The sequence below is a fragment of the Drosophila teissieri genome, chromosome 2L, assembly GCF_016746235.2.
Source record: "Drosophila teissieri strain GT53w chromosome 2L, Prin_Dtei_1.1, whole genome shotgun sequence".
Classification (NCBI taxonomy): Eukaryota; Metazoa; Arthropoda; class Insecta; order Diptera; family Drosophilidae; genus Drosophila; species Drosophila teissieri.
The window spans coordinates 15,383,275-15,406,713 of record NC_053029.1 but is presented as its reverse complement, the minus strand read 5'-3'; the positions used below and the strand labels follow the sequence as shown (position 1 = coordinate 15,406,713).

The following is a 23,439-nucleotide window of genomic DNA, read 5'->3' as shown; positions in this document are numbered from 1 at the left end:
GCTGAAATTTAGCCCTGGATGCTGCTGGAAGTTCCTGCTTGCCTCGCCTGCCCCCCGAATATTGTTGCCGTCTTTGGGGCACGCATAGAAATTTTAATGTTAGCCTCGTGCCAGCAGAAAAATGGGAAAAGCCCTGGGGAAAAGCGAGGAGGCGACGGCGACGGGAAGGAAAAGAGCTATCCCAGCGAAACTGCACGCAATTTAATTTTGATTTCCATTGCTTTGTCGCACGATGAGCGGCGAAATGCATTAGCATGGCATTTCAAAGATAACTCCACTATATTGCATGTTATTGCTGCTGCATTGCAATAATGTCAGGCTGCTGAAATGCGGCAACGACATCCTGGCCAACATCAATTTGGGGCAATTACACTCGCAATTTGTTTACTGTCTGCCACAGCACTTTATTTCGTGTTCTCCGATTATGTTGGAGTTTATTTTGGTTTTTGAGGAGTGTATATCCGGTTATTAGGCACCAAAAATATGTTATTTTAAACGACAGCTTTTTGTGTCGGAAGCTGAACGGATTTCTCTGATTTTTATTTCACATAATCACATTTCCCACAAAGTTAAATTTATTCGGTTTTAATACATATTAATATTTTCCAAACTCAATGTTAAGCCTAACAGCCTAAACATTTTTGCATAAATTTCTTGCACAGTGACTTCAAAGTTGCATTTCTTAAAGGAAAGTCGAGTACCTCTCATTTCTAGGTAAAAGGATTTATTGTGTCTTTAAATGAAAACCCTTTAAGCATGAATAAGTCAATATTTCGGCTTTGCCAAGCAATTTGATTAGCCACTCTTTGTACTTCGCTTAACCAACTAATTGTGTAAAGAACGGAAAACACTTTGCAGCTGGGCTTTTGTGCTCTGATCGAACCGACCGCGACTTAAGTGCATTTTAAATGTGGCCTTTTGTGAGCTGATTTTTCGCCGATATTCCCGCTGCCTTCTGCCCGCGCGGACTGAAACTCCATTAAAACTAATTAATGTTGCGGCGTTTAAAATAGTTGCAGGAACAGGGAGCTGCGGTGGGTCGGGGAAGCTTGGCTGCTGCAATATCTGCTCCAGCAGGGAAGTAGGAGTAAATAATAATTACTAATACCGTGGATGCAGCCAGGCGGTGATTATAGTCTGGGCCACGGCCTGCACCACCGACAGCAACACCACCACGGGCGGTAATTCAGCGCACAGGCAAAGCAGATTGCGTACCACCCGCTCACCCCACCTCCTATCCCACCTCCAAAGCTCCATTCGAGCTGAGCTGCCAGCGAGACAATTGACCAACATTTTCAATTAATTTTTGCTCCAATAAGCAGGCGGGCTGCGCTGCCAGCGCAGGAGTGAGTGCGACGACAGGCGACCCACCAACCCACCGACTCCACCGACCCCACCTCCTTGACCTCCCAGCCCAGTGAGCAGCCACAACCCAGTCAACCACCCATCATTTACATGCCCCTCGGTTGAAAGTTTGCTTTGGCAGTAAAGTTATTTGAAGCGCAGCTGTTGGCCAAAGTCAACCCTTGCCACGAAATGTTGCTGCAACCATATATTTTCCCTAGAGCTGTAAGTATTGTGTCTTGAAATTAATAAGCAACGTTAACAAACTAACAACATCTTCTCATAATTCAATTCTAATCGCAGAGACACTGCCAAAGTTCAATGAAATGAGAGGAAGGAACAAAACTCAATTCTTACATTAATATCAAATATAACTCAGTTTTGAGTATTTTCCTTTCAAACGCTTTTCGCTTTTCCTATCTTTCTAAGAAATTTGACCCGATTTCTAACTTTGTAGCTGCAAGAACTGGCTGAAAACCTCGTAAGTGATATGTTTTGTTGCGAGGTTGGTCTTTCTCCTGAACCACTGCTTTTTCTCCTTCCTTTAAGCCAGCAACTAAAAATGCTTGTAGTTCTTGGAAAATATGCTTGCAACCGCACATACACACACGTGTACGCACCTGCAGTTTGTGAGTTTTGTGTAGCTGCAACTAAACATGGTGCAAGTGATGCCATGTGCATTAACTTAAATGCTTTGCGGGATGGGCACTTTGCGTTCTAAAAGGTAGAACTAAAATAAAATAAAAATAAAAAATAAAAAGCTTGGTAAAAAGCAGCAGAAGAAGGCGGTCCGCAGTGGCGAGAGCTGTGGAGTAGGCAAAAGGAGCTGGGTGAAAATGCTTTTTCAAACATTTAACGATTTTTTAGGTCAGCCAAGAGCGCACGAATATTTTATCATAAAAATACGAATGTACAGGTGTACAGGCAAATATCAAATTGTGTGTGGCCCAGGTGCACATAACTTATTTCTTTGGCCTCAGTTTGTAAAAGTCAGTCGCCACTCCAATATGCAGTGGGGTTTATGGGAATTTCCCTTTGCAAGTTGCCAGTTTCTCGAATGCGAAACTTATTAACGTACTTCAGGATGTGCATTAGGAGTGCGAGTGCCACCGCTGCCACCGTTGGCTTCTCTAATTGCAGCATCCACCAATGTTGCATCCACAAAAACGTGGCCTTGCCACGGCTTGACAATAAGCAGCCTGCAAACTTGGCTTGCAAAAATTGTGAAGCAGCGCCAGCACAAATCATGGAATGCAGCTGCGGGGGCAACATTTTGTGATTATTGAAACACGGCCCCCTCCTCGTCCTCAGTCACCCACATGCACATGCACTCGTTCTCTTTCTCTTTCTGCCCCGGTGGCACCGTCTCTCTCGCTCGCTCTCTGGCCATCTCTCTCTCTTCGGAACGTCGGTACTTCGGTGCTTCGGTGCTGTAAATAATTTCAAAGCCTGCGTACCGCCGAAAAAATAGGTCAACAGTGTTGCTACCGTTAAACTGGGCGTGACGGCAAAAGTGGCGAGCTGAAGTTGCATGCGCCACGCCCCTTCGGATCCCTATGGCTCCCCATGGCTCCCGCTGCGTCCCCAACTGAATATTCCGCCCGAAAGCTTATGGAACATAAAGTAGCTAGCCCTAAAATGCAGCCACGTTTCGCATATTTCGCATTCGCATTCGCCAACGCCCACCCCCCACTCCTAATTGGACTGGCGGTGGGCGTGGCAGGGACATACACTCGCACACATAAATTGCACAGGATCAACTAGTGGTTAATATTTGATGGCTGCTGTTTGCGTTTTCCCGAGTTGCAGCAACAGCGAACTGCATCCGAGCTAAACTGCAGCGACCTACTTTCCGACAATGCATTTCTGCAGAGCAGATGCCGAGCGGGGGGGGAACTGTGGGTGGATTGGCTTTTTGGGTGGTGGGTGGTGGGCAGGAATTTGGGGTGGCAAGTGTTATTCGAGGGCTGCATCAACAAGTACACACTGAATAATTTGCAGGACTCCCGCTAGGATGCGATGGGAAATGACTAAGAGCTCTGGCTGTTGATTTTGACGAATGTCTTCAGCCAAGGGAAGTGAAGCCATCCCGTACAGAAAGTCATAAAATTGCAATTGCCGAAAGAAAAGTTGCAATCTTCCGAAAACACTTACTTATTCAATTACTAGAAGAATATTGTATCCAAAGCTCTAGCCAATATTTTATAGTTTTCGTTTTGTATTGCAAATCTGGGAACTTTGGAAGAAACAATCGGATTCCACTCATTTTTCATCTACACCGCGCTTTCAAGGTTTAAGGTTTATCCTTTTACCAGTTTTTCCCCAGCCCTTTTACAGTTTTAACAGTCTCTATTCCAAAACAAACGAACCATGAAAATGCTCTGCTTAAAACTGAACATTTCCCCTCGTGGATTCCGTGTGGAATCTTTGAGGTAACTATTTATATAATTTGTTTATGCATTCGAAAAGTTTATTTTGCGTGCGCTAGTTGCCCAAGGCTTTAGCTCAACTGTTGCAGAACGCTCTCCAGTTGCAAAGCTAGGACAATTTTGATAGCAAAATATAATAAATAAATAACTAAGCAGCAAAAGAGCAGACTGTGCGAAAAGTGAGGGCAAAAAGTGTGTGTAAAATTGAAGAGCGGGCGAAAGATAAGGCGGAACGAAAGGCAATGACAGAGGCAAAGGCAAAGGCAACGGAAAAGGCAAAGGCAACGAGTCCAGTCGAGTCAAGTTGAGTTGAGCCAGGCCATGTCCTTGGGCGACTTCCCACGCAAAAATATTCACCAGCAAAGGTTACCCCAACGCAAACACTCACACACACACACGCGCGCACGCACACACAGATACGAGTGAAAGCAATCAAAGTGAATGGCGGAAATAAACACACATACACATACACAGGAACAGAAACAGATACGAGCCGAAACACAGATACTCAGCACAGCGGCAAAGAGAGAAGAAAACAACATAAAAATTAAAGAAGCTTTAAGTATTCCCGTTGTTCCTGCCACCGAGGGGCAGATAGTGGTTGCGAGCTCCATCCACTTGCAACAAATCGCCCTTTTTCTTAGAATTTGCACGCTTTCGATGTTTACTCGCTCTCACGCACTCTCTTCGCTCGCACTTTCTCTGCGGCGGATTTTCTCGGCTCTTTTTCGGCTCTGCTCTCCCTGTTTACCCCAAAGCTCTGCTCCACGCTCCACGCTCTACGCTCAACGCTCCTTTGTGCAAAACACATATAAATGTGCAGCGATTATGGCTAAAAAGATCCGTGTGCCGCTGCCAGATACACTTATACACTTCGCAAAGATACAAACACAGATACACAAAAGCGCTCGACTTCTGAAGCAGATGCTTGGGCTTAAGATATAATATAAATAATGCCTCTACTTAGGCATAGAAGTAAAGCCTTTTAATTCTAATTCAAAATATCAGCGTTTAATCAGAATCAACATTTTTCCTAGAAAGTAAATGGGCTTAGCTGTTCTGGATTAAATTGAATTAATTTTTTATAACTTTACTTATCCACAAACCATTTGCTTGCATAATAGCATTTTATGTTTCTAAAATGAGTTCACACCAAGGTGTTTATATATTTAGACGGATTATAACTCCTTAAATAATGAATTTTCAATCTAGATAACGTTAAATATGAGACTCACACTCAGTCTCAATAACTTAATAGTTGTGAGTGAAAACATAACATTTCAAGTATGTCTGTTCATTCGCCTGAGTATTTTTAGCCATTTTTAAGTTGGCTTGTTTGCTGATGTGCTGAGCATGAGCACTCTCGCCTCGAATGTTTATGAATATTTTATTTACGTAAGCCAGTAATCAGCATATGAGTCCATATTGCTGCTCAGGGACTCACAATCCGTAAGCGAGATATGATGAGTAAAATGTTTATTAAACGTTTTAAGTTTATCAGCCACCAGCTATGAAGCTGTGGTAGTATCTAATAGTTTATCAGATGCTTTAATCCTCTTAATCTCCTAAATTTGATTTTTGGCCACAATGACGATGGCTTATCCTATCTGTCTTTTTTGTAAAACCTAAAAACTTGCATGCTTACATCGAACACGGCCAAATTCTATGTTTTCTTATCTATGTGTGGTTCTAAAATCCTGATAAAAAGATACAACATTGATGGGTTACTTTCCATATGTCCATAATATTATCTGCCATTCAAAACATAAGCATTATAAGGTGTGATAAAGTTGATACGCTTTATTCTCTAATAAAAATTGGTTTAAAATTAACAATCAATGTTGATCTAACACAGCCCAAAGCCCAGGGATGCACCTGACCCCCTCATGGCACCCACTCGTCCACGTCCACGGTCTTCTGCGAGTACTGGCACTCCATCTCCTTGTTGACCAGCGCAGCCCGCTCCTTGCGATACCGTCTACCTCCAAGGAGACCCACAATGAGCAGAACGAAAAGGAATCCACTGGCCACACCAATGATGGGAATGGTCCAGGGATTCAGCTCGTCCTCATCGTCGGTGGCTTCGTTCAGCCCGAGAATCTGGTCGAGCAAAGTGCGCCGGCAGCTGAGCACTCCAGCGGCATCCCCACTCTCCTCCGGCACATACCCATCCGAGCACTGACATACGCCGGAGTCCAGGCAAGTTTGATGCGGGCCACAGCCGGATTTCAGGCATCCCACTTCATTGCTGGCGAACTGCTTCTCGCGGCATTCGCCGCGGAAGAGGACGAAGTCATCGGGACAGTGAGTGGCCGTGAAAGCGGCTGTTGAACTGGTGCTCAGGGCCTCGGTGCTGTCCTCGGTGGTGTCCAGTTCCTCAGAGATGGACTCTGCACTCAGCTCGGTGCACCGCTCTTCGGCCTTATCCCACCGATATCCGGAGTTGCAGGAACAGCGCTCCACATCGATGCACTTGCCATTGGCACAGCCATCGCCCACCCGGCAAACGGGGGCACATCCCCCACTCACCCCATCGTCAGTTGGCTTCAGTTGGGTGTACCCGTCGCCGCAGGCACAGGTATTGGGAGCCACGCACTGAGCTCCCGTGGGACATGGCGTCTGGCAGATGGGTTCGCAGTAGTGGCTGCCGTCCTGGTGATTCCTGGCCGACACGTAGCCGGAAATGCACTCACAGCGATCTGGAGCGGCACAACTGGCGCGGGCGGGACAGCCGCGAGTGCAGATGGGCTCACACAGGCCGGAATCCACCTCCAAGTAGCCGGGGCAGCACTCCCTGACCAGCCGGTGGGTGACTTGCTCCCCCACGGCAACGTAGTTCTCGGTGATCTTCTCCGACTTCTTCCAGAACTTCCACTTGGAGGGCTGCCTCACGATGACCCGCTGCTTGGTCACTGGTACTGTGGCTCGAATCGTCTCGTTCCTTTCACAGTAATTACCGCGCTGATCGTTCGCCGCCACGGATCCGAGCACCAGAATCAGGGCCCAAATGTACTTCATTTTGCAGTTTGACGTTTGACTTGTCCGCTCGCAACTGCAGTCGGTACACAACTGAATTTTCCCAGAACAAGAAGTGCGGACAACAGCTAAGCTGGCCACTCAGGCAGTCGACAGCGGGGAGGATCGGCGGAGAGCGCAGGCAGGCCACCAGATAGGACTCAACAACATCCGCAGCTAGATACAATCGCTCTCTACACTGAAAACAATCCTCGATGGGAATGTAGCGGTATGCAGAATGTTGCAGATACTTAGCTAACTGGCCATGGCTGTGTTTCATTGAATTAATGAATCTAAATTGTTTAAGGCAAATAAATACCATTTATTGCACTTTTAAATTAAAGAAATATTAAAATTGTTATAATTTCGTGCAGTGCTGTGATCTCGGAGGGTTGCAGCATATCTGAGCCGCTGCCAAAGGTCACCCTCGGATTTCTGATCTCTCTGACTTTGAACCTCCCTCTCTTTATCACAGTGTACTATCTATGGGTGTCCCTTTCTGTTATTATCATAAAACCCGCCTTATAAATTGCCCGCATAAAGACGGCGATAAGTTTGAAAATAACATACAACATAAAGATGCAATTGTTTTCCATTGAGAATCGCTGCCGATATGACTCACATAGAGCGGAACTGATCGGCTTACATTGATGTATTTTTACTTCACGACTTCCTCCACATCTAATAGAGAATTATAATCACTTTACACTACTGCGTTCTTTAAAAATGCGTCTGATTTTTTATGGGTGAAAAGTGTACTTCATGTCTAAACAGTTTGCTCCTAGGATTTTTCCACTTTTCTCTTATCAACTGGTCCTTTTTGGTACCTGCTATTTTGGAATTTTACCTGTTCAACTGCTGTTTTCTTCAAATAGAAACGAAAAATTATACATTTTCCCAGCAGGTAAGGTTTTTGTATCCAATTTAGTTGACAGAAATAGTTTCCGTATGGTAATTTTGGGAACACAATTTGACCATTAGGTTTTTGGACGACGTTTTGGAAACTGAGACTATAATTCTCTGATTGAAATTCCAAGGAAGAATAAAATGAAAAGTCTGCTATTAAATATCAAAAATGATAATGTAACACTGGTGTAGTGAAATGTTTGTCCATTTCAAATCCAATTTTACAGTCAGTATGCCTAATATGCTTTCCGATTGCCTTTCCAGAGAGCTCGGTCAAGCAATTATCGCAATTGAAATATGATCCCCAAGCATTTAAGAGGTCACTCATTGGCAAGCTGAGCTTAATGCGCTTTACCGAAACGCAAATCAATTTGCCAGGATGAAATTCATAAATGTTTGAGGCACTTGAATAAATTCTGGCCCCCAGGAAGCCTGACGTCATTGGGCTGGTAGCAGTCGCACATTTGTTACTTTTGTCACGCTCGTTGCGAGTCGGGATCTCTGGGACAATGTTGTGTTGAGCACATTCGCAGTGAACCCGAAACCCACATCCATATGTGCATGTGTTTATATAAACGAGTACATATACATAGATGGATGTGGCGGCTATATGCGAACGAGTGTCAATGCAGGAACAGGCGGCGTATAGGGCACGTATCCTGTGCCGCAAAATGCTCCAACTTCGTCGCCCCACGGGCTGACTTTGTGGAACATATGAACGGATGAATGACAGCTGACATAGAGACAAAAGTGTGTGTGACACAGTCACATTCTAATCTAAAATAATTGAATTGAAGTCAGATTGCAACTGATGCCTTGTTCGCTGTTAGTGTGTGTGCGTGGCTGTGTATCTGGATCTGTATATGTATCTGTATCTGTATCGCACAGATAAAGATACAGATACGGCACGACGCTCTTCTTTTGAGCGATTGTGGCCGTGCTGGTTATCCCAGTTGTACTGGGTGTGCAAAGTGTAACTGTTGGATAACAGATAAACGGCATGTGCCACTTGCCACTTGCCACTGACAGTCAGCCCGTATCTGTATCTTCTGGCGGCGTACTCGTATATTTGTATCTTTTGCAGCCGCCAGCCGCCCACATCACATATGCGAGGCGCCGCCTGAGATAATTAATGGTTTACGGGGTTTCGCTAACTGGATTTTGGTTTTTCATTGTCTTCACAGCATCCCACAGCACCCTCTGCACCCACAGCACCCGAAAAGCGAAACGGAACCCAACCAGCTCCTCACTTCTCGCCGAGATTTCTCACGTCGGCGACTGCAATTAGGTCGGGGGACTAGTCAAAGTCGTGGCCGCCCCCTGAGTTATTGCCGAGTTTCGACTGCGATTCGCGACTTGCTAATTGCCAGCCATAAATTTGCATTATCTCACGTAGAGGTAAACTCCCGAAAAGCGTTCAAGGAAGTCCAAGCCCTTTCGTCCTGTCCCTTCCCTGGCACTGTTAAATTATCTAAGTTGCTGGCGGACCCAAAAACTTTGGCCCACCTCGTGTGACATCTGCTGCTCAAATGCACAGGCACGTAGCTGCCTCCGAATCAGTTTGGGCTGAACTAAGAGGTCCTGGCGCTCGGAGGTACGAGATTCACTTGCTATGGACGGCTTAACTGGCTGCCTGTTAGGGCATTTCATGGCTAAGCCTTCATCGGCACCTCAGCTCCCCGACCCGCTCTCTGCGGGCAAAAGTTTTGGCGGCACGAAAGTTTCCAGCTCCCGAATGATACGACAATAATTTTAATTATAGATTAGCAGACAAATCCTCGAATGGGCACTAAAATTTCACAAATTATGACGGCCCAAGAAGTTGTGCCTATAAAGCTGCCAGCTACGTAACCCTAACATCCATCCTTGACATCCTTTTAAAATAGTTCGAATCAAATATTTGTAAAGTTGTATCGCGCCAATAATCGCCAAATGAATCGCGCAAAAAAATGAAGCAATGAATGGTTCGGAAAGAAAATAAAGTTATTTGGGATTTTGGAATATTTGTAATATTTATTATATTTATTTATTCACTTTTTATTCTAATTTACCCAAGCATACCGGTGAAAACTAAACTAATATAGAATATTATAAATATATAAACTAAACTAATATAAACTAATAAGTCACATTTAGACTTATTAGAATACTTAATTAAGTCTATTTCCATTTAAAAATATTTTTCCAGGGCATGCGTAAAATGGTTATGACCACTTGAGTTTGGTTCAAGGATCCACATGAGTTTCTTGCTCTTAGCAAAAATAAATCTAGCATCTGCGAATTGCGCTGACCTTTGGCTCCGCCAACTATCCATATCTATATTTACCAAGCTCTGCACTGGCCTAGTTACGGCTAATATTAAGTGGTCCAAGAAAAGCGAGAGAATTGTTAACCTTAAATTCCTTTTTCATTCGCGAAGCGATGCGAAGGTTAATGGAACAAGCGCAGAAAGCTGAGACTGAGAAGTCCAACAAAAAGTGAGCATTGTTTGTCAGCTTTTGTGCGTTGGACTTGCCAGCTGCCAGTTGGCCCGACTACTATTACAAAAAACACAAAAAACACAAAAAAAAGGACACTGAGAAAGGCTGGGGAAGACACACGTGGGAAACTTTGCAAATGGAAAAGTGAAACTGAAAACTGCGTCGCCGGCTGTGATTAAAAAAGTAGCGACGCCATTTGTGACACTTGTATATGTATGCCGTGGTAGGTGGGTAGGTGGGTGCATATAATTTGGTTCATGGGCTACTCAGCAACCCAGCTACTCTGCTACTCTTCTCACTCGGCTGCGGCCATTTTCATCCGCTGCAAAGTTTAAGGTCCTTCATACATAAATAAGCAGTAGGCAAAGCGGCGTCGCCTCAAAGAACGGCGGCAAACAGCAGCAGCTGGAGGAGGGGCAGGTGGCAGGTGGCAGCAGGGGCAACAACTAAGCGGACATGACACCCACTAGAAGAGCGCTCTTCAAAAGCAGCCAACAACAACGACACTCATCAACAACGGCCAAACAAGGGCGATAAAAACAAGCGCAACAAGGACTCTGAAACCCGAGACCCGGAGTCCAACATGACACATCGTCATCATACACGAGCGCCACGTAACAGTCGCGACTGCGACTTCCACAGCCGAGATCCTGACAACGCCTATGTCCTATGCACGACTCTGTGTGTGTGTGTGTGTTCGTGCCAGAGTGGTGGTGAGTGGGCAGGAAGGGAGGCAGGCTGGAGGCTTTGGATGTCCTTTGAGCAGTCACTGTGGCAGTGTGGCACTATGGCAGCGTGGCAGTCAGTCAGGGCTGCTGGCACATAATTAAGGACATCGTCGGCAAACGCGAGAGGCTGCGAGGCGGGCAGCGCGAAGTGAATTACTTTCGGGGATACTCTACCCAAATGGCACTGGTCCAAGGACAATGGATCTGCGGTTTTCACTTTCAAACAATGTGTATTATTATACTTGAGTGTGCGAAACCAAAGAAATCCAATTAAATTGTGCAATAAACGTATGTATAGGATTAAAGTCGGAAAAATGCGAACTGAAAATGAAATGGAGCTACATTATCTGTGGATGCAACTTCAGAAATTAATGTTAAATATACCAAACATTTATATTTGCATATTTAAATGTTACACTTGAATAACCAACTAAGTTGAGTTGAGACATGTATCTTTTGCATTGTTTTAGCTCCAGCAAAGCATTACATTCATATGTTATATGGCAACATAAAGAACTCTATCTCTAGAGCTCTATAGTCCGATTTACAGGTATGGCCAGGGTATATTCCATAGTGCGTTATAGTGCATTTTGTATCTTGTTTGCACTCGGATTTGCTGACGAGTGTGAGTGTGTTTTGTGGGTGGCAACGGTGGGTGGGCGTGACGGCGTGGAGTCTGCATGAATGAATGATGAATGAAATGGCCTAAGACGCGGCCTGAGCCCGCCCAGAATGGGTCTGGGTCTGGGCTGTGGCACTGTGCCGCTGTAGCCGAAGACAATGCCTCAAATGGGCATAATGAGCGTAAGGAGGCGGCAGAGCCGAAAGTGCTCTTGGGCGCTGCCAGTGCGGGACAATGCAGCGCGAATTGTGTCATATTATTAATGAAAAAGAGCCAGGCCAAAATGAGCAGCGAGTGCAAGAGATGAAAACAAAACAGGAAGCCGGAGCAATTTTAATATGCAACAGTAGTCGTGCCTCTGCGTGTGTGTGCGTATTTAGCGGCGTGTGTGTGTGTGTGCCTTCCGAAATGAAAATGAAAATCAAGCCAAAGCCCAAAAACCACGGCACCAGAGCAAATAAACCCACGACGGAGCGAGCGTCAAGTTATTTATTTGGCAATTGTGCGCTGCTTTTTATTGTCCTCCGAGTGGCGGCTGCTCTGTTTGCTTTTGGGCATTGCTCCGGAACACCCAACCCACCAAAACACCACCCACCCCGGATGCCACCCACCGACACCCACCCACCCACTTACTCTCCAGCTGGGTGCTGGGTATTTGAATGTGGCTCTGTGGTCGTCGAAAGGTCAATGGAACAATTTTAAATTGCTCGCCCGAGAAGTGAAACAAAAAACCAAATCAACTCCAACTGCCTGCAGAGGAGCGATGGAGAAAACTGAAATAATGCCTGCGGTTATGGCGTTGGGTATACGAACCCCTCTGTGGCTGTGGCAGGTTTTGAAATACTTTGGCTGCTTTCAAAGCATTCAGTACGCAATATTAAATCAAAACAAGGCATTGAAGCTGGTTGCCCTAACTTGTCTTGGAAATAAAATGAATAATGGTCTGTACATGTGAACATTCGTTGAAATGTATCAGCAAAACACGAACCAGAGTTACTAAAAGGAGACTTAATATAACTTAAATACATGTATCGAGATTGTAGTTAAGGAACTCACCTTCTATCCCTTCTCCATTTGTTATGCAATCAAAGATTTTTCCAATTGGCATTCAAGGATAGCGTTGATTGTGTCGAATAATTACTTGTACAACTATTCCCTTTACTGGTTCGTGTATTAAACTTGCTGTATGCGTATTAATATTTTTAAACTTTTTTATCAAATTTGTCTCCCGGAATTTTTGGTTGATAAGTAATGAAGTTGATGTAATTTATTTGTAATTCAATAATGATTATTATTTATTTATAATCGATTATGTATGTATGTATGTATCGAGTTAATCGTAATTTTCAAATTCCGTCAATCGAAGACTTTCGAGGAATTTCCGAATTATTCCCACCTTGATTCATCAGCCGATTGAGCTGTTGTGGAACTGTCCTTATGTTTTAATGTACTATTATTAAAAATTTGTATCAATCTTGTGCGTGTTTCAGTTGCTTTTCGAGAATTTATATATCATTTGCGAGTTTAGTTTTCTATATAATAGAACACTTCGTATTTAAATGGATTTCTTGTTGGTAATCTGTGTATGGATATTATAATTCTCTTGTCTTTACGTGAGTTTGGAATTTTAGGTGTGTATGCATTTTATGTTAATGACGGTTTTAATATTTACAACTGGCTCAAGTCGTTTGCTTTTGAGTAGTCATCGCCATTAATAGTAATTAATATTTTCAGTTTGTTTTCCCTTTGTTTGAATTACAAAATTGCTTTAGTCGTGGGCTTATGCGTTTATTCAGTTCAGCGATTGAATAGTTTTCGCGGTTTAGTATTCGTTTCCGCAGCGTGAAGAACTTTAAAATTGATTTATTTCTTGCGAATTTCACTCAACCGAATTAAATATTGCTTAGCTTATAAATTTGTGTGTACGATTTGTGTGGCTTTATATTTGTTTATTCCGATATCCACTATTAGTTCTGGCATCCATGGCATGTGTTATGCGTGTCGACGGCTATAAAGTGGAGAGGAATAACATTTAATTTAGTTAATGAAATTAACCATTTATTATTCAGTGAGCAATAATCACGCGTTTCTCACTTGTTGATAATGGCCCAGAATATCATATCATTCGGTTTTATTCATTCGTGCCACCCCTTTTTCCCAGCCAGACGCCCACACAATGTGAACATAAAAGTAACCATTGCCGTTTATTTTTTGGCACCTGTTATACAGGCAGACACACATACGGGTATGTAAAGTGAAGACAGAGAGCGAGCATGGACGAACGACGAACGAAAGAGAGCGCGAGAGTTGCACTTGACATGTATCTGAAAGATACTTTCCTTTTTGAATATTGATGGCTTGATGGTCAATTAGCGATTCGCCCCTACGCTTCCTTGCCACAATTCGAAAGTAATAGGAATGACAAAATCGGTGGCATAAAAATAAAATAGAGGCAGGAAGGATGTACGAAAATTTGTGTACGGCTATAAACCGAATGATAATGGTTAAACCGATACACAGATGATGATGATGATGGTGGAATTTTCACAAACACACGCACACACGCACAAACGAGCTCCGGACCAAATAGAGACGGACAAAGAGAGCAAAAAGGACGTTCACAGTACGTTATGTTTCATTTGTTACATTTGCTGCTGGATATCAAGTGCATTCTATAGAAAGTCCTGGATAGTTCAATGGGTTTACCTGCTGGAATTGTTGTATATATCTGTTTCTAATACTTTATTTGCAGGCCGTGTGCGAGTGTGGGCACACTGGTATTAGTATATAAGATATATAGTATTGTTGTGCACACACACACACGCACACACACACACACTGGCAGGGGCACGCACAGAGTCACACACTCACACAGACAGACGCGCGCGCACCGTTAGCGACAGACAACAGCCACACACTTAAGCACACGCACAACCACACGCACACACCCGGAGAGAGACGCACGGAGATACGGAGATACGGATACGGATGCGGACACAGACCACGGGCAGCGCGTTAGGACTCTCCGGCTCCGATGGCACACTCTCAACCGCTCAACCGCTCCAGCGCTCAGCCGTCCAACCGTCCAACCGTTCAATCGTTCAATCGCTCAATCGCTCAGCCGCTGTGCAAAAAGGCAACTGACAGCACAACCCGAAACCGGAACACCAACTGAGCCCGATGCCCGTGCAGCATTGCCAGCGAGGCGGCGCTGGAAGTCCTTTGGCTGCAGAAGCAGAGTCCTTTGCTGGAGCCGAGAACCAGCACGAAAGCGACGAGCTCGAGCCTCGGCATCCCACGACACATCCTTGTGCAGGAATTCGAAATCCGAGCGCTGCTTGGGGATGCGCTGCCGATGTGAAGGCTGGAACATGTACCTAGGCGCACACATATATGCCACGAGTCCTTGCCAGCCGTCAGGACTCGTGACTCCACGGAGCCTGGAAAGTGCTGGCTATGTGCAAGTGTGTTCGACTCCGGCAGCTTTCAAGCTCTTCCCGGCGAGCTTTTCTCGGAGGCTGCAAGAGAGCGCCAGGAGATGAGCACTCTCGGGCTCATGTATACAGGGTGCGGGGCACTCCTGTCGATGCCCATTGCTTCGGTGGTTGTGCGTGGTCAACTCAAGATGTTTCGAAATATTCTGGAAATATAATTTCATATTACTTAGCAAAAATCGTAATGAAAAATATAATATATTTTATGTTAAATGTAAATACAAAATAAATAAATTAAGTAACATTAATAAGTCGGGAAGATAGCATTTAAATTTAAATAAATTTTAAAGTTTTGACAGGTTTCATGAGCAACTTATAACAAATCTCTTATATAAAATGTACATTATCTTACTTTTAACTAAAATATATTTTCATAAATATTAATCACTTACACCCCCCACACCCGAAATACCATTTCCTTAACATTCTGCCACTCGAGCTAACTTGACCTACTGCTGCCGATTTTCACCTTCATCAATTCAATCGAAACTAATTTGAAAGTCCTGCGAACACAGAGAACACATTCATTCATACACGCAATACCAAATACACGTTATTGGAGCTTACACCCATACCAATAGGAGATTACACGGACACACGAACGCGCTGATGGGCGATGGGCGATGGGCACCCATACAGACGCAGCATGCGTAGGTCCAGAGCCAAAAATGATTTATGACCCCACAAAAAAATTAATTTAAAGTAAGTTCGTATGAATGAAAAATGGCTTTTACAAACCGAAAACTACAGGGCACCCGCAGAGCGAGAAAATGAGAGCGAAATGGGAAAGCCAGGCGAGCGAAAGTGAGAGAAAGATGCTGCAAAGCATAATTCCACGGTTCTCTTTCGGTCGAAACACTTGTGGGCAGCTGGCTCTTAAGCTCGGAGCTTTAAGCTCTTAGGGACCTTCCAATGCAGTTATCCCTGTTTGCCCTTCCAGTGGCTCTCAAACCTTTTCGGGTCGCGCACCCGACGGACGCACCCGACGAACGAAGGACACGGGAGGCAGCCAGGAGCTGCTCGGCTTTCCTGCTCACATTTTTCTCGCCATTCTGCCATCGGTTGGTATCCATGAATGAAGGCTGCTGATAATGCCAGCATTTGCGCCAGGATGTAGCCGCAGGACATGCATCGGCTCCGCATCCCCGACCCTGCCGCGCCCAAACATCCAGCTGAAGGATCTTGCGCCTGTTTTTGCCTGATAAATATGCACTTTTCATTATCTACCTCAGCGAGCCATGGCCATGCACGGTAGTCACACTTCATTAATTACGTATACGTAATTTTCCTCGGCTCTGTTGCATACTTTTCGGCAACCACATTTTTCAAATAATGAAGTTCAGATGAATGTTTGTCATAGACTTAAAGGAAATTTGGAGAAATTATCATTAGATTTATATCATATTTATTTATGGAGAAATTATCATTAGATTTATATCATATTTTAATGTATGACTACTTGGAATTTGAGAAAATAATAGTTTCACTCTTTTCAATTAATTTAAAAATCACACGCTTTAAAGAAAGTGCTAGAGGCCATTTGAACCTGATTATTTCCGCCTAGTTCCCGCACTATAATTGAATGGAAAATGCTAACCAGAGCCGGAGCTAATTAATTTCCTCTCCCCATCCGCAACTCATTCTGGCTCAGTTTTCTGTCGGCGGCTTTCAGCCATTGTTGGTGGCATTTGTCGCGGCCTCTTTCAATTGCTTCATTTTTATCACAAACTAAAACACACACTCACTCGCTCCTTGTGGCTGTGTCAACCGCCATCTAAGTGGCCTGCTCCAGTATCCAGTACCCAGCACCCAGTATCCTGTGTCTCTGTCTCTGTGTGCATGTGTATCCTTGCGCCTCCCTCCCTCCATTTGGCTCCTCTCTTTTGGCCCGGTCCGCATTGCTTTGTTTGTGCGGATTTTATTTAATTTGCTTGGCACTTTGTTTGCCTGCCTGTTGGCTTATTTGTTTTGATTTTTCATGCTTCGTGTTTTCGCTGGCGTTTTGGGTTTTCCCCCACACTATTGTTTGCTGCCTTGGTGGGCTGCTGCTTCTCAGTTGTCTTAACCTTTGCCTTGGCTGAATGATTGTCTGAATGCTGGCAAGTGGTTCGAGAAATGAGTGAGACATCTCACATCACACAACACAGCACTAGCGAAAAGTTGATTGAAATACTTCACCGCAATGGTTTTCCGTGCGCACGGAATGCATTTTCCGAATTTAATATTTGCCGAAACCGACGTGTGCGCGCCAATCAATCGCCACGAGCTGACCCATTTAACCAATGTCCATTTCATGCAAACAAATGTCCATTTGCCTCGGTCAAACCCCAAACCCCACTCCCTTTGGATGTCTGCTCCACTTGGCAGCCCTGCTCAAATATTAATTCATATCAAGGTTTTGGCATTCAATTTCAATCCAACGCTGCCACACACCCGCAAATCTCTTTTCCCTTGGCCCAGTTCCTTTCGCTGCGGATCGTGTAATGAAATTTAAGCACAATTGTAAACAAAGTTGTGCAATAAAATCAACAAACCGCAAATAAACTGCAATTTAGAGCGGAGACCGTGGAACAGCAGGCGTGAGAAAGACATGCAAAAGGCTTTTTATTTAAGCCGAATCAAGGCATCTGCCTGATTTCACGACCCATTTGCAAGACACCATTTTGCGCCGAGTGCGGCAAGTGCTGCAAGTGCAACCCGGCTGCACTGGTGGCGAAAAGAAAGTGCCAAAAAAGCGGAAAATGGCAGAGGACGGCATTCAATGGCGAGGCATTTTCACAAGGCCGCACAGGAACTCCATTTGAGGCTTCGGCGAAATTGACAGTTCCTGGGAATTTGCAGTGACACTCAATTGTTCCAATTTGCCGATCTGATTTCTCGATAATTTATGCAGCTTGATTTCGTTTCTCACTTTCTGCTTATTCACTTTTCCAATTGATTTCGTGACTGTCAAATGAATCGTCGCCTGGCGAGTGTCCGCTTTCAGTTTTCGGCTCTCGACTCTTAGCCAGAAACTGTGTCGAGGACATCGACGCTTATAAATAGTTTGGCCAATAGCTGGGGAATTTAATTTATTCGCCTGACGCCTAAAGTCAATTAAGGAGGGAGAAAGTGGCTAAATATTTCAAAACATGCTTGTTGCAATACCAGCTAGAAAAGTTTTCAGTAGCAACGCCAATAAAATGTCCTCTTTAAATGGGACAGTGAGGAAAAATAAGCAGGTGAACATTTCTTTGCCATTTCCAATTTCCGCATTCGCTGATGCGAAGTACTCAAGACGCAAAGAAACACGACTGCCATAATTGCATTGGCTCTTGATGCTCGATTCTCGATGCTCGATGCTCATTTGGCATTTCATATCGATGCTGGCTGCACATTATTCATCTCCAACCGAGTCAAACATGATAAATGACATGGGAGAGGAGGAAATTTATTGGCACTTCGATAGGCAATACTGTTGCCAGCGCGATTTAACAGGCGGCATTGATATCGGCCCATCATCGCAGGAGAAAGGCAGAAAGCGAACGCATCGGGGACAAAGACTTTATCGGGATTTTAATCCGCATGAAGCAGCCGGAAGTTTCACCCACTGCAGCTACTTTCGAAGGCGTGGCACCTGAACGCGAAAATTCCATTAAGCTCTCCAGGGGCAGATTCACATACTTTAACCACGGGTGGCATCGGTTAGCTCACTCGATAAATTTCGTAAATATATTATATTTTGGCAAAACACAAAGGATCCTGCTGTACAACTATGCAGTAAACTCTGACACTATAGATAAAAAGTACACATTGTAGATAAGTTCGAGCTCTGTGAAATGAGATGGCTTTTAAGGAGCCATCATTCTCTTAGGGTATTTAATATTGCAGTTCCGAAAGCGATATGCTCATTGTGCAGTCACTCTTCGTCCTGCGCGCTGTTTGTACTCCGACTGCCTCGTTCTGGCTGCTTTAATGCAATAATCCTTGAATGTCGGACGCACGAACGAGTTGATAACAATTTCAATTTTTATGACAAGTCAACTTGGCCAGCGCAGCCAAGCCAGTTATCCGGCAACAACGTAAGGGCCAAGCGAAACGAACTCAATCGTGCCGATGGCGAGCAATAATAATATGAACAGCAACAATAATAACATGGCCGATTGCACCATTACCGCTCTGCAAACCCTTCGAATCCAGCCACTTCGAATGGCCATTGCCTGAGCCCGCACTTTTCGCTACACATATATACACATCCAGATACATATATCGAAATACATCTCTATATATATGGGTATAAATGTGCAGTCCGGAGTCACAGCGTTATGATTTATTGGCATGCAACACGGCGTGCCCCTCCGGAAATGTGTGTGCAGTCAGCCATTTTGATGCGAGAAAGGAGAAAGGCGTGGAGTGGAGTGGAGTGGAGTGGGCGGAAGGGCGGCTTTATTACGGCTGTTGCCTCCGAGAAAGCTGAGATATCACTCAATTCGCCCTTTGCACACGACTGTCAACGAATTTGCATCACCATCTGCAAAGGAAGCGTGGAATGCAGCTCACTCACTCCAACTTGTCTGCCGCCTGATGGCTTAATCTTCCCATCAGAGTGATATATAAAGTATGTCGAAAGTGCTGCGGTTACTATATACTCATGTACTCGTGCACAAGTGATAAAAACTGGGAAATAGTCTGGATATAAATGTGGAACATAGCTCAAAAATAGCAATCTCGATTTTTTATACAACTCTTATTTCATCCAGACAATCCCCAGGTTAGTTATTCGCAGTCCCGTTGTGAATTCCGAATTAAAATTTGCATGCAAAACTTTTCACTCAATTCATATTCATTTTATTTTTGTTTCCGTCCCACAGCCACCGCAAATACCCAGAAAATTACGTCGATTATTCAATCATTTCGCCATCATCCATTTTGCAAATCCTTTTTTACCAGTTGCCCGTTCGGATACACACGACTCTGATTTGTTGAAAGTTTCGTTGTCAGCAGCAATTAAAACAACACCGCCTACGCCCCAAATTCTGCCATTTGCCCATTTTCCCATTTGCCCAGTTCTCGCCCACTAAAAAATGCACTGAAATTACGAGGGCTGTGCAGCAGGGCAAACAAAAACACAGAATCGTGGAACGAAAACAAATTGAAGTCCGGCCTGGTGGGGCGACCACAAACGAAATGTTTTTACAGGCCTGGAACCCGGATTCAAATAGGAACTAGGACTCGGTTTGGGGCAGCTCAAATGAAATTAAATACGAAACGGCATGGAGCCGGAAAAGCACCACCGCCCGCCAGGCAAAAATCCATGTGAATGTGGCTCGAAAGTCAGTCAGTTTCACAGCGATTTCAGAAGCGTGTCCTGGCCCTGCTCCTGGTCATGGTCCTTATCCGTATCCCCATCCGCATACGTGTCCGGGTCCGGGTCCGGGTCCGTTTTTCGCTCCGTCCATTGTTGGCATGCCAAAATTTTAACTGCACACCAAAATAAATAAACAGTGGCACATACACGCAGCTGCAAGAAATTGTTGTAACTTTAGCCGAAAGTCTGGACGGAACTATCAAACTGAATGCATCCTTGTGTTTTCGCTAATGAAAACTGTAGAACTTTCTTTGCTATTTTTGGCTCAGAAAGGGAACTGATGACTGTAAGAGCTTTTTCAGCTAATCTCTTTCCATTGCTTCAAACAATTAATTGCGACTTTCAACTGTGATTATTACTCCAATTTGAAATTGAATGTAACACTATTTAGCATCTGTAGCCCTGAAATGAATGGAGTTCCTTTAAATTTCGCATTGTATCCCATTTGTTGGCTCAGTAAATAGGCCGAAAATTCTATTAAGTGTGGAAAGGAAAAAATACGGCTTGGGAACTAAGCTCCATTTTTGCGAACCGCTGTGTGCACATGGCCAACCTTCAGAATTGCAATTACAATGAGTCGAGGAAGTTGAAATTCGGTTAGGGACATGCATTTCGGATGAGTCCTGTGTGGGAGTTTGGCAAAGAAAACCCGTATACTCGGAAAAAGAACAATGCGCCTATTGAAATATTTATAGAAGAGAAAAATGGGCCAAGCTGCTTGAAAGCTCTTCTCATTTCAGGGGAAATTAATGTGCAGTGTCTACAGCGGTAAGGTCAAACAATCAAAAATTAAATAAGTTCTAGAAAGAATAAAGCTCAAAAAGAAGAAGTTTTTAGTATTTATCAAGCATATATTTTATCATACGGCAATAAACGAAAGAGCAGCATTTAGTTTGCAGGATAAACCTTAAAATAAATCCAAAACTAACTATTTCACTATTTTGTTTTATTTTAGTTTTAAAAACGTTTTAAATTAGCCTCCAAGTGGCCGAAATATTACAGCTGTTTGTGGTTTAGTTTAAGCGATTCAAAGACTTAATTTGTCATATATATGATTCGCTTAAGTAAATAATATGGCACTTTCATGTTCATCGCATGAAAACGAAAAAAATCACAGAAAGCCAAGAGCAGACAAAAACGGAAGCAAATTTATTTTGCGAAACTAAATTGAAATAATTTTGGCAGCTGAAATATGTAGGAAAATATTTTAATACCCATATATACACACTCCAGAATGGAGAGCCTCTGCAATAGAACTGCGAGTCTCCAGACTTGCTGGCAAATAAAAACAGTTTGGTGAGTGTGCAGATATCCTTTTGCTCCTGCTCCTGCTCCTGCTGCTGCTCCTTTCCCCGAACGCTTTTCCGCTTTTCCTGAACTCCCGACCATCTGCAATGCTTCTGGCAAATGTGTCGGCCGTCCTCTGCCTTCCGCGTGCTCCAGCTGGCATTTGGCCAAGTCATCGTAATTTCTTCTTCTTTTTTATTGCATTGGCCAAAAAGGAAAATGCAGCTGAAGCGCCGAGAAGGCAAACAAACAAGCGGCAGACAAGAAGTACATATTAAATTTGTCATTTTAGCGCAAGGACCGAGTTTATATCTGCGGGGACACTGAAGTCAAAGTTCGTCCGCCGCTTGAATTTGCTGTGGTAGTATAATTTAAAACCGCATTTATTCCGGGTAAATCGAATTCAATTGGCTGGGGGTGAAAGAACAAAACGTTTAAGGAAAATTCAGAAGAAATTGCTGAAAGCAAGTTGCTTCTTGCGCATTACTAGGCGAATGAGTAATATTTAACGACGCTTTTCCCAGCCGCCCAAGAGTATGCTACAAAACACAAATCGAACTTTTCGCCCATTTACAATAACTATTGCTCCCAATATTTGGCACTTCTACAAGATTTTGCCATGACTGCTTTTGTATATATAGATATTTTCCCTGAACACAATTAATTTCCCTTCGTTTTCCGCCTAGTTTACCGTCCTCTTGGCACACCAAGCCAACCGCACCCTAATTATTTTATGATGACACTAAGATTGTTTCGGGATTGCACTCTGGCTCAGTTCGAAAGCCTTTCCCAATTGCTATAGTCGACCTTTCGCCCAATTGCAAATCGGACGCCCACTCGAGCAACAAACACAACAGCACTTTTGGCACAGACTCAACATTGTGCATTAATAAACATTGCCACAATGTGGCAACAGGCGAATTTGTGTAGTCATAATCGTTTTATTTGGGGAGGCTCTGGTTTTGTTCAATATCTATATCAACATTTCTGTTCATTGGCGTGCTTGCTGCGGCTTTTCAGCTGTGGTTATCATCTTTTTTAGGACTGCAGCATTGCAAAACTATTTCTCACTGGAATTCCACATATGCACTGATGTACATTTCCGTAATGCCGTCAAAATCAGCAAATAGGATAAAGTAAATGTTGAAATGCAGGTAAAAGGCAAATAGACCGAAGCAAAATCGACCAGCAAATATGAAAACAGAGCAGCAGTGAAAAGTTTTCAACTGCGCTGATGTATATTTTAATTGAAATATGAAATATGCGCAATTTGTTTGAACAAAAAGCTTAACACAATTTTCCGTTTCAGCTGCGCTTGCACGAAATTTTATTATGTAAAGTCCTTTCAGTCATTTTAAGTTTTTGTTGACTGCTTAATTGGAACCAGTTTTGCAAATACGCGTTTTTTCATTTTAAATACTTAATAGTATTCAGTATAAAAACATAAAATATCAGTTATTTGGTTTTTTTTTTATTAAGCAGAAAATACAGACAACATTAGAGTGTTAAGTCACACCTAACTGCCAAGTGGGATCTAGTCTAAGTCTAAAATATAGAAATTAACTGTTGTAAAGCAATATAATGCCGATTATCTGGTTATGCACTTGGCGAGTTCTTGACACAGTAGCAGAGCTTTTGGCCGCTGACTGAAAGGTGGGCAAATATTTTGGCTTTGCAAACGGTGGCTAGTAGATGAAGTGATTACGTATCTTGACGGGTTGTCGGCTGGCGCTACAAGCTGCTGCAATAAGATAAGGGTTTGAGTTACAGATCTCCAGATCCATAGA

General features: G+C 43.8%; 2 protein-coding genes across 2 annotated transcripts in view; both read right to left on the bottom strand.

Annotated features, from left to right (window-relative positions):
- LOC122625932 (neuronal acetylcholine receptor subunit alpha-7) overlaps positions 1 to 12,703 on the bottom strand; it is a 51,652-nt gene extending 38,949 nt beyond the window's left edge. Inside the window, exon 1 of the mRNA XM_043805994.1 lies at positions 12,581 to 12,703. The gene's annotated coding sequence lies outside the window, so the exon portion shown is untranslated. The remainder of the gene's footprint in view (positions 1 to 12,580) is intronic.
- LOC122625931 (cell death abnormality protein 1) lies at positions 5,658 to 7,048 on the bottom strand. The gene has a single exon (XM_043805993.1). It carries the CDS (start codon positions 6,789 to 6,791, stop codon positions 5,658 to 5,660), a length of 1,134 nt encoding a protein of 377 aa, XP_043661928.1. The 5' UTR covers positions 6,792 to 7,048.
- Positions 12,704 to 23,439: the final 10,736 nt, after the last annotated feature.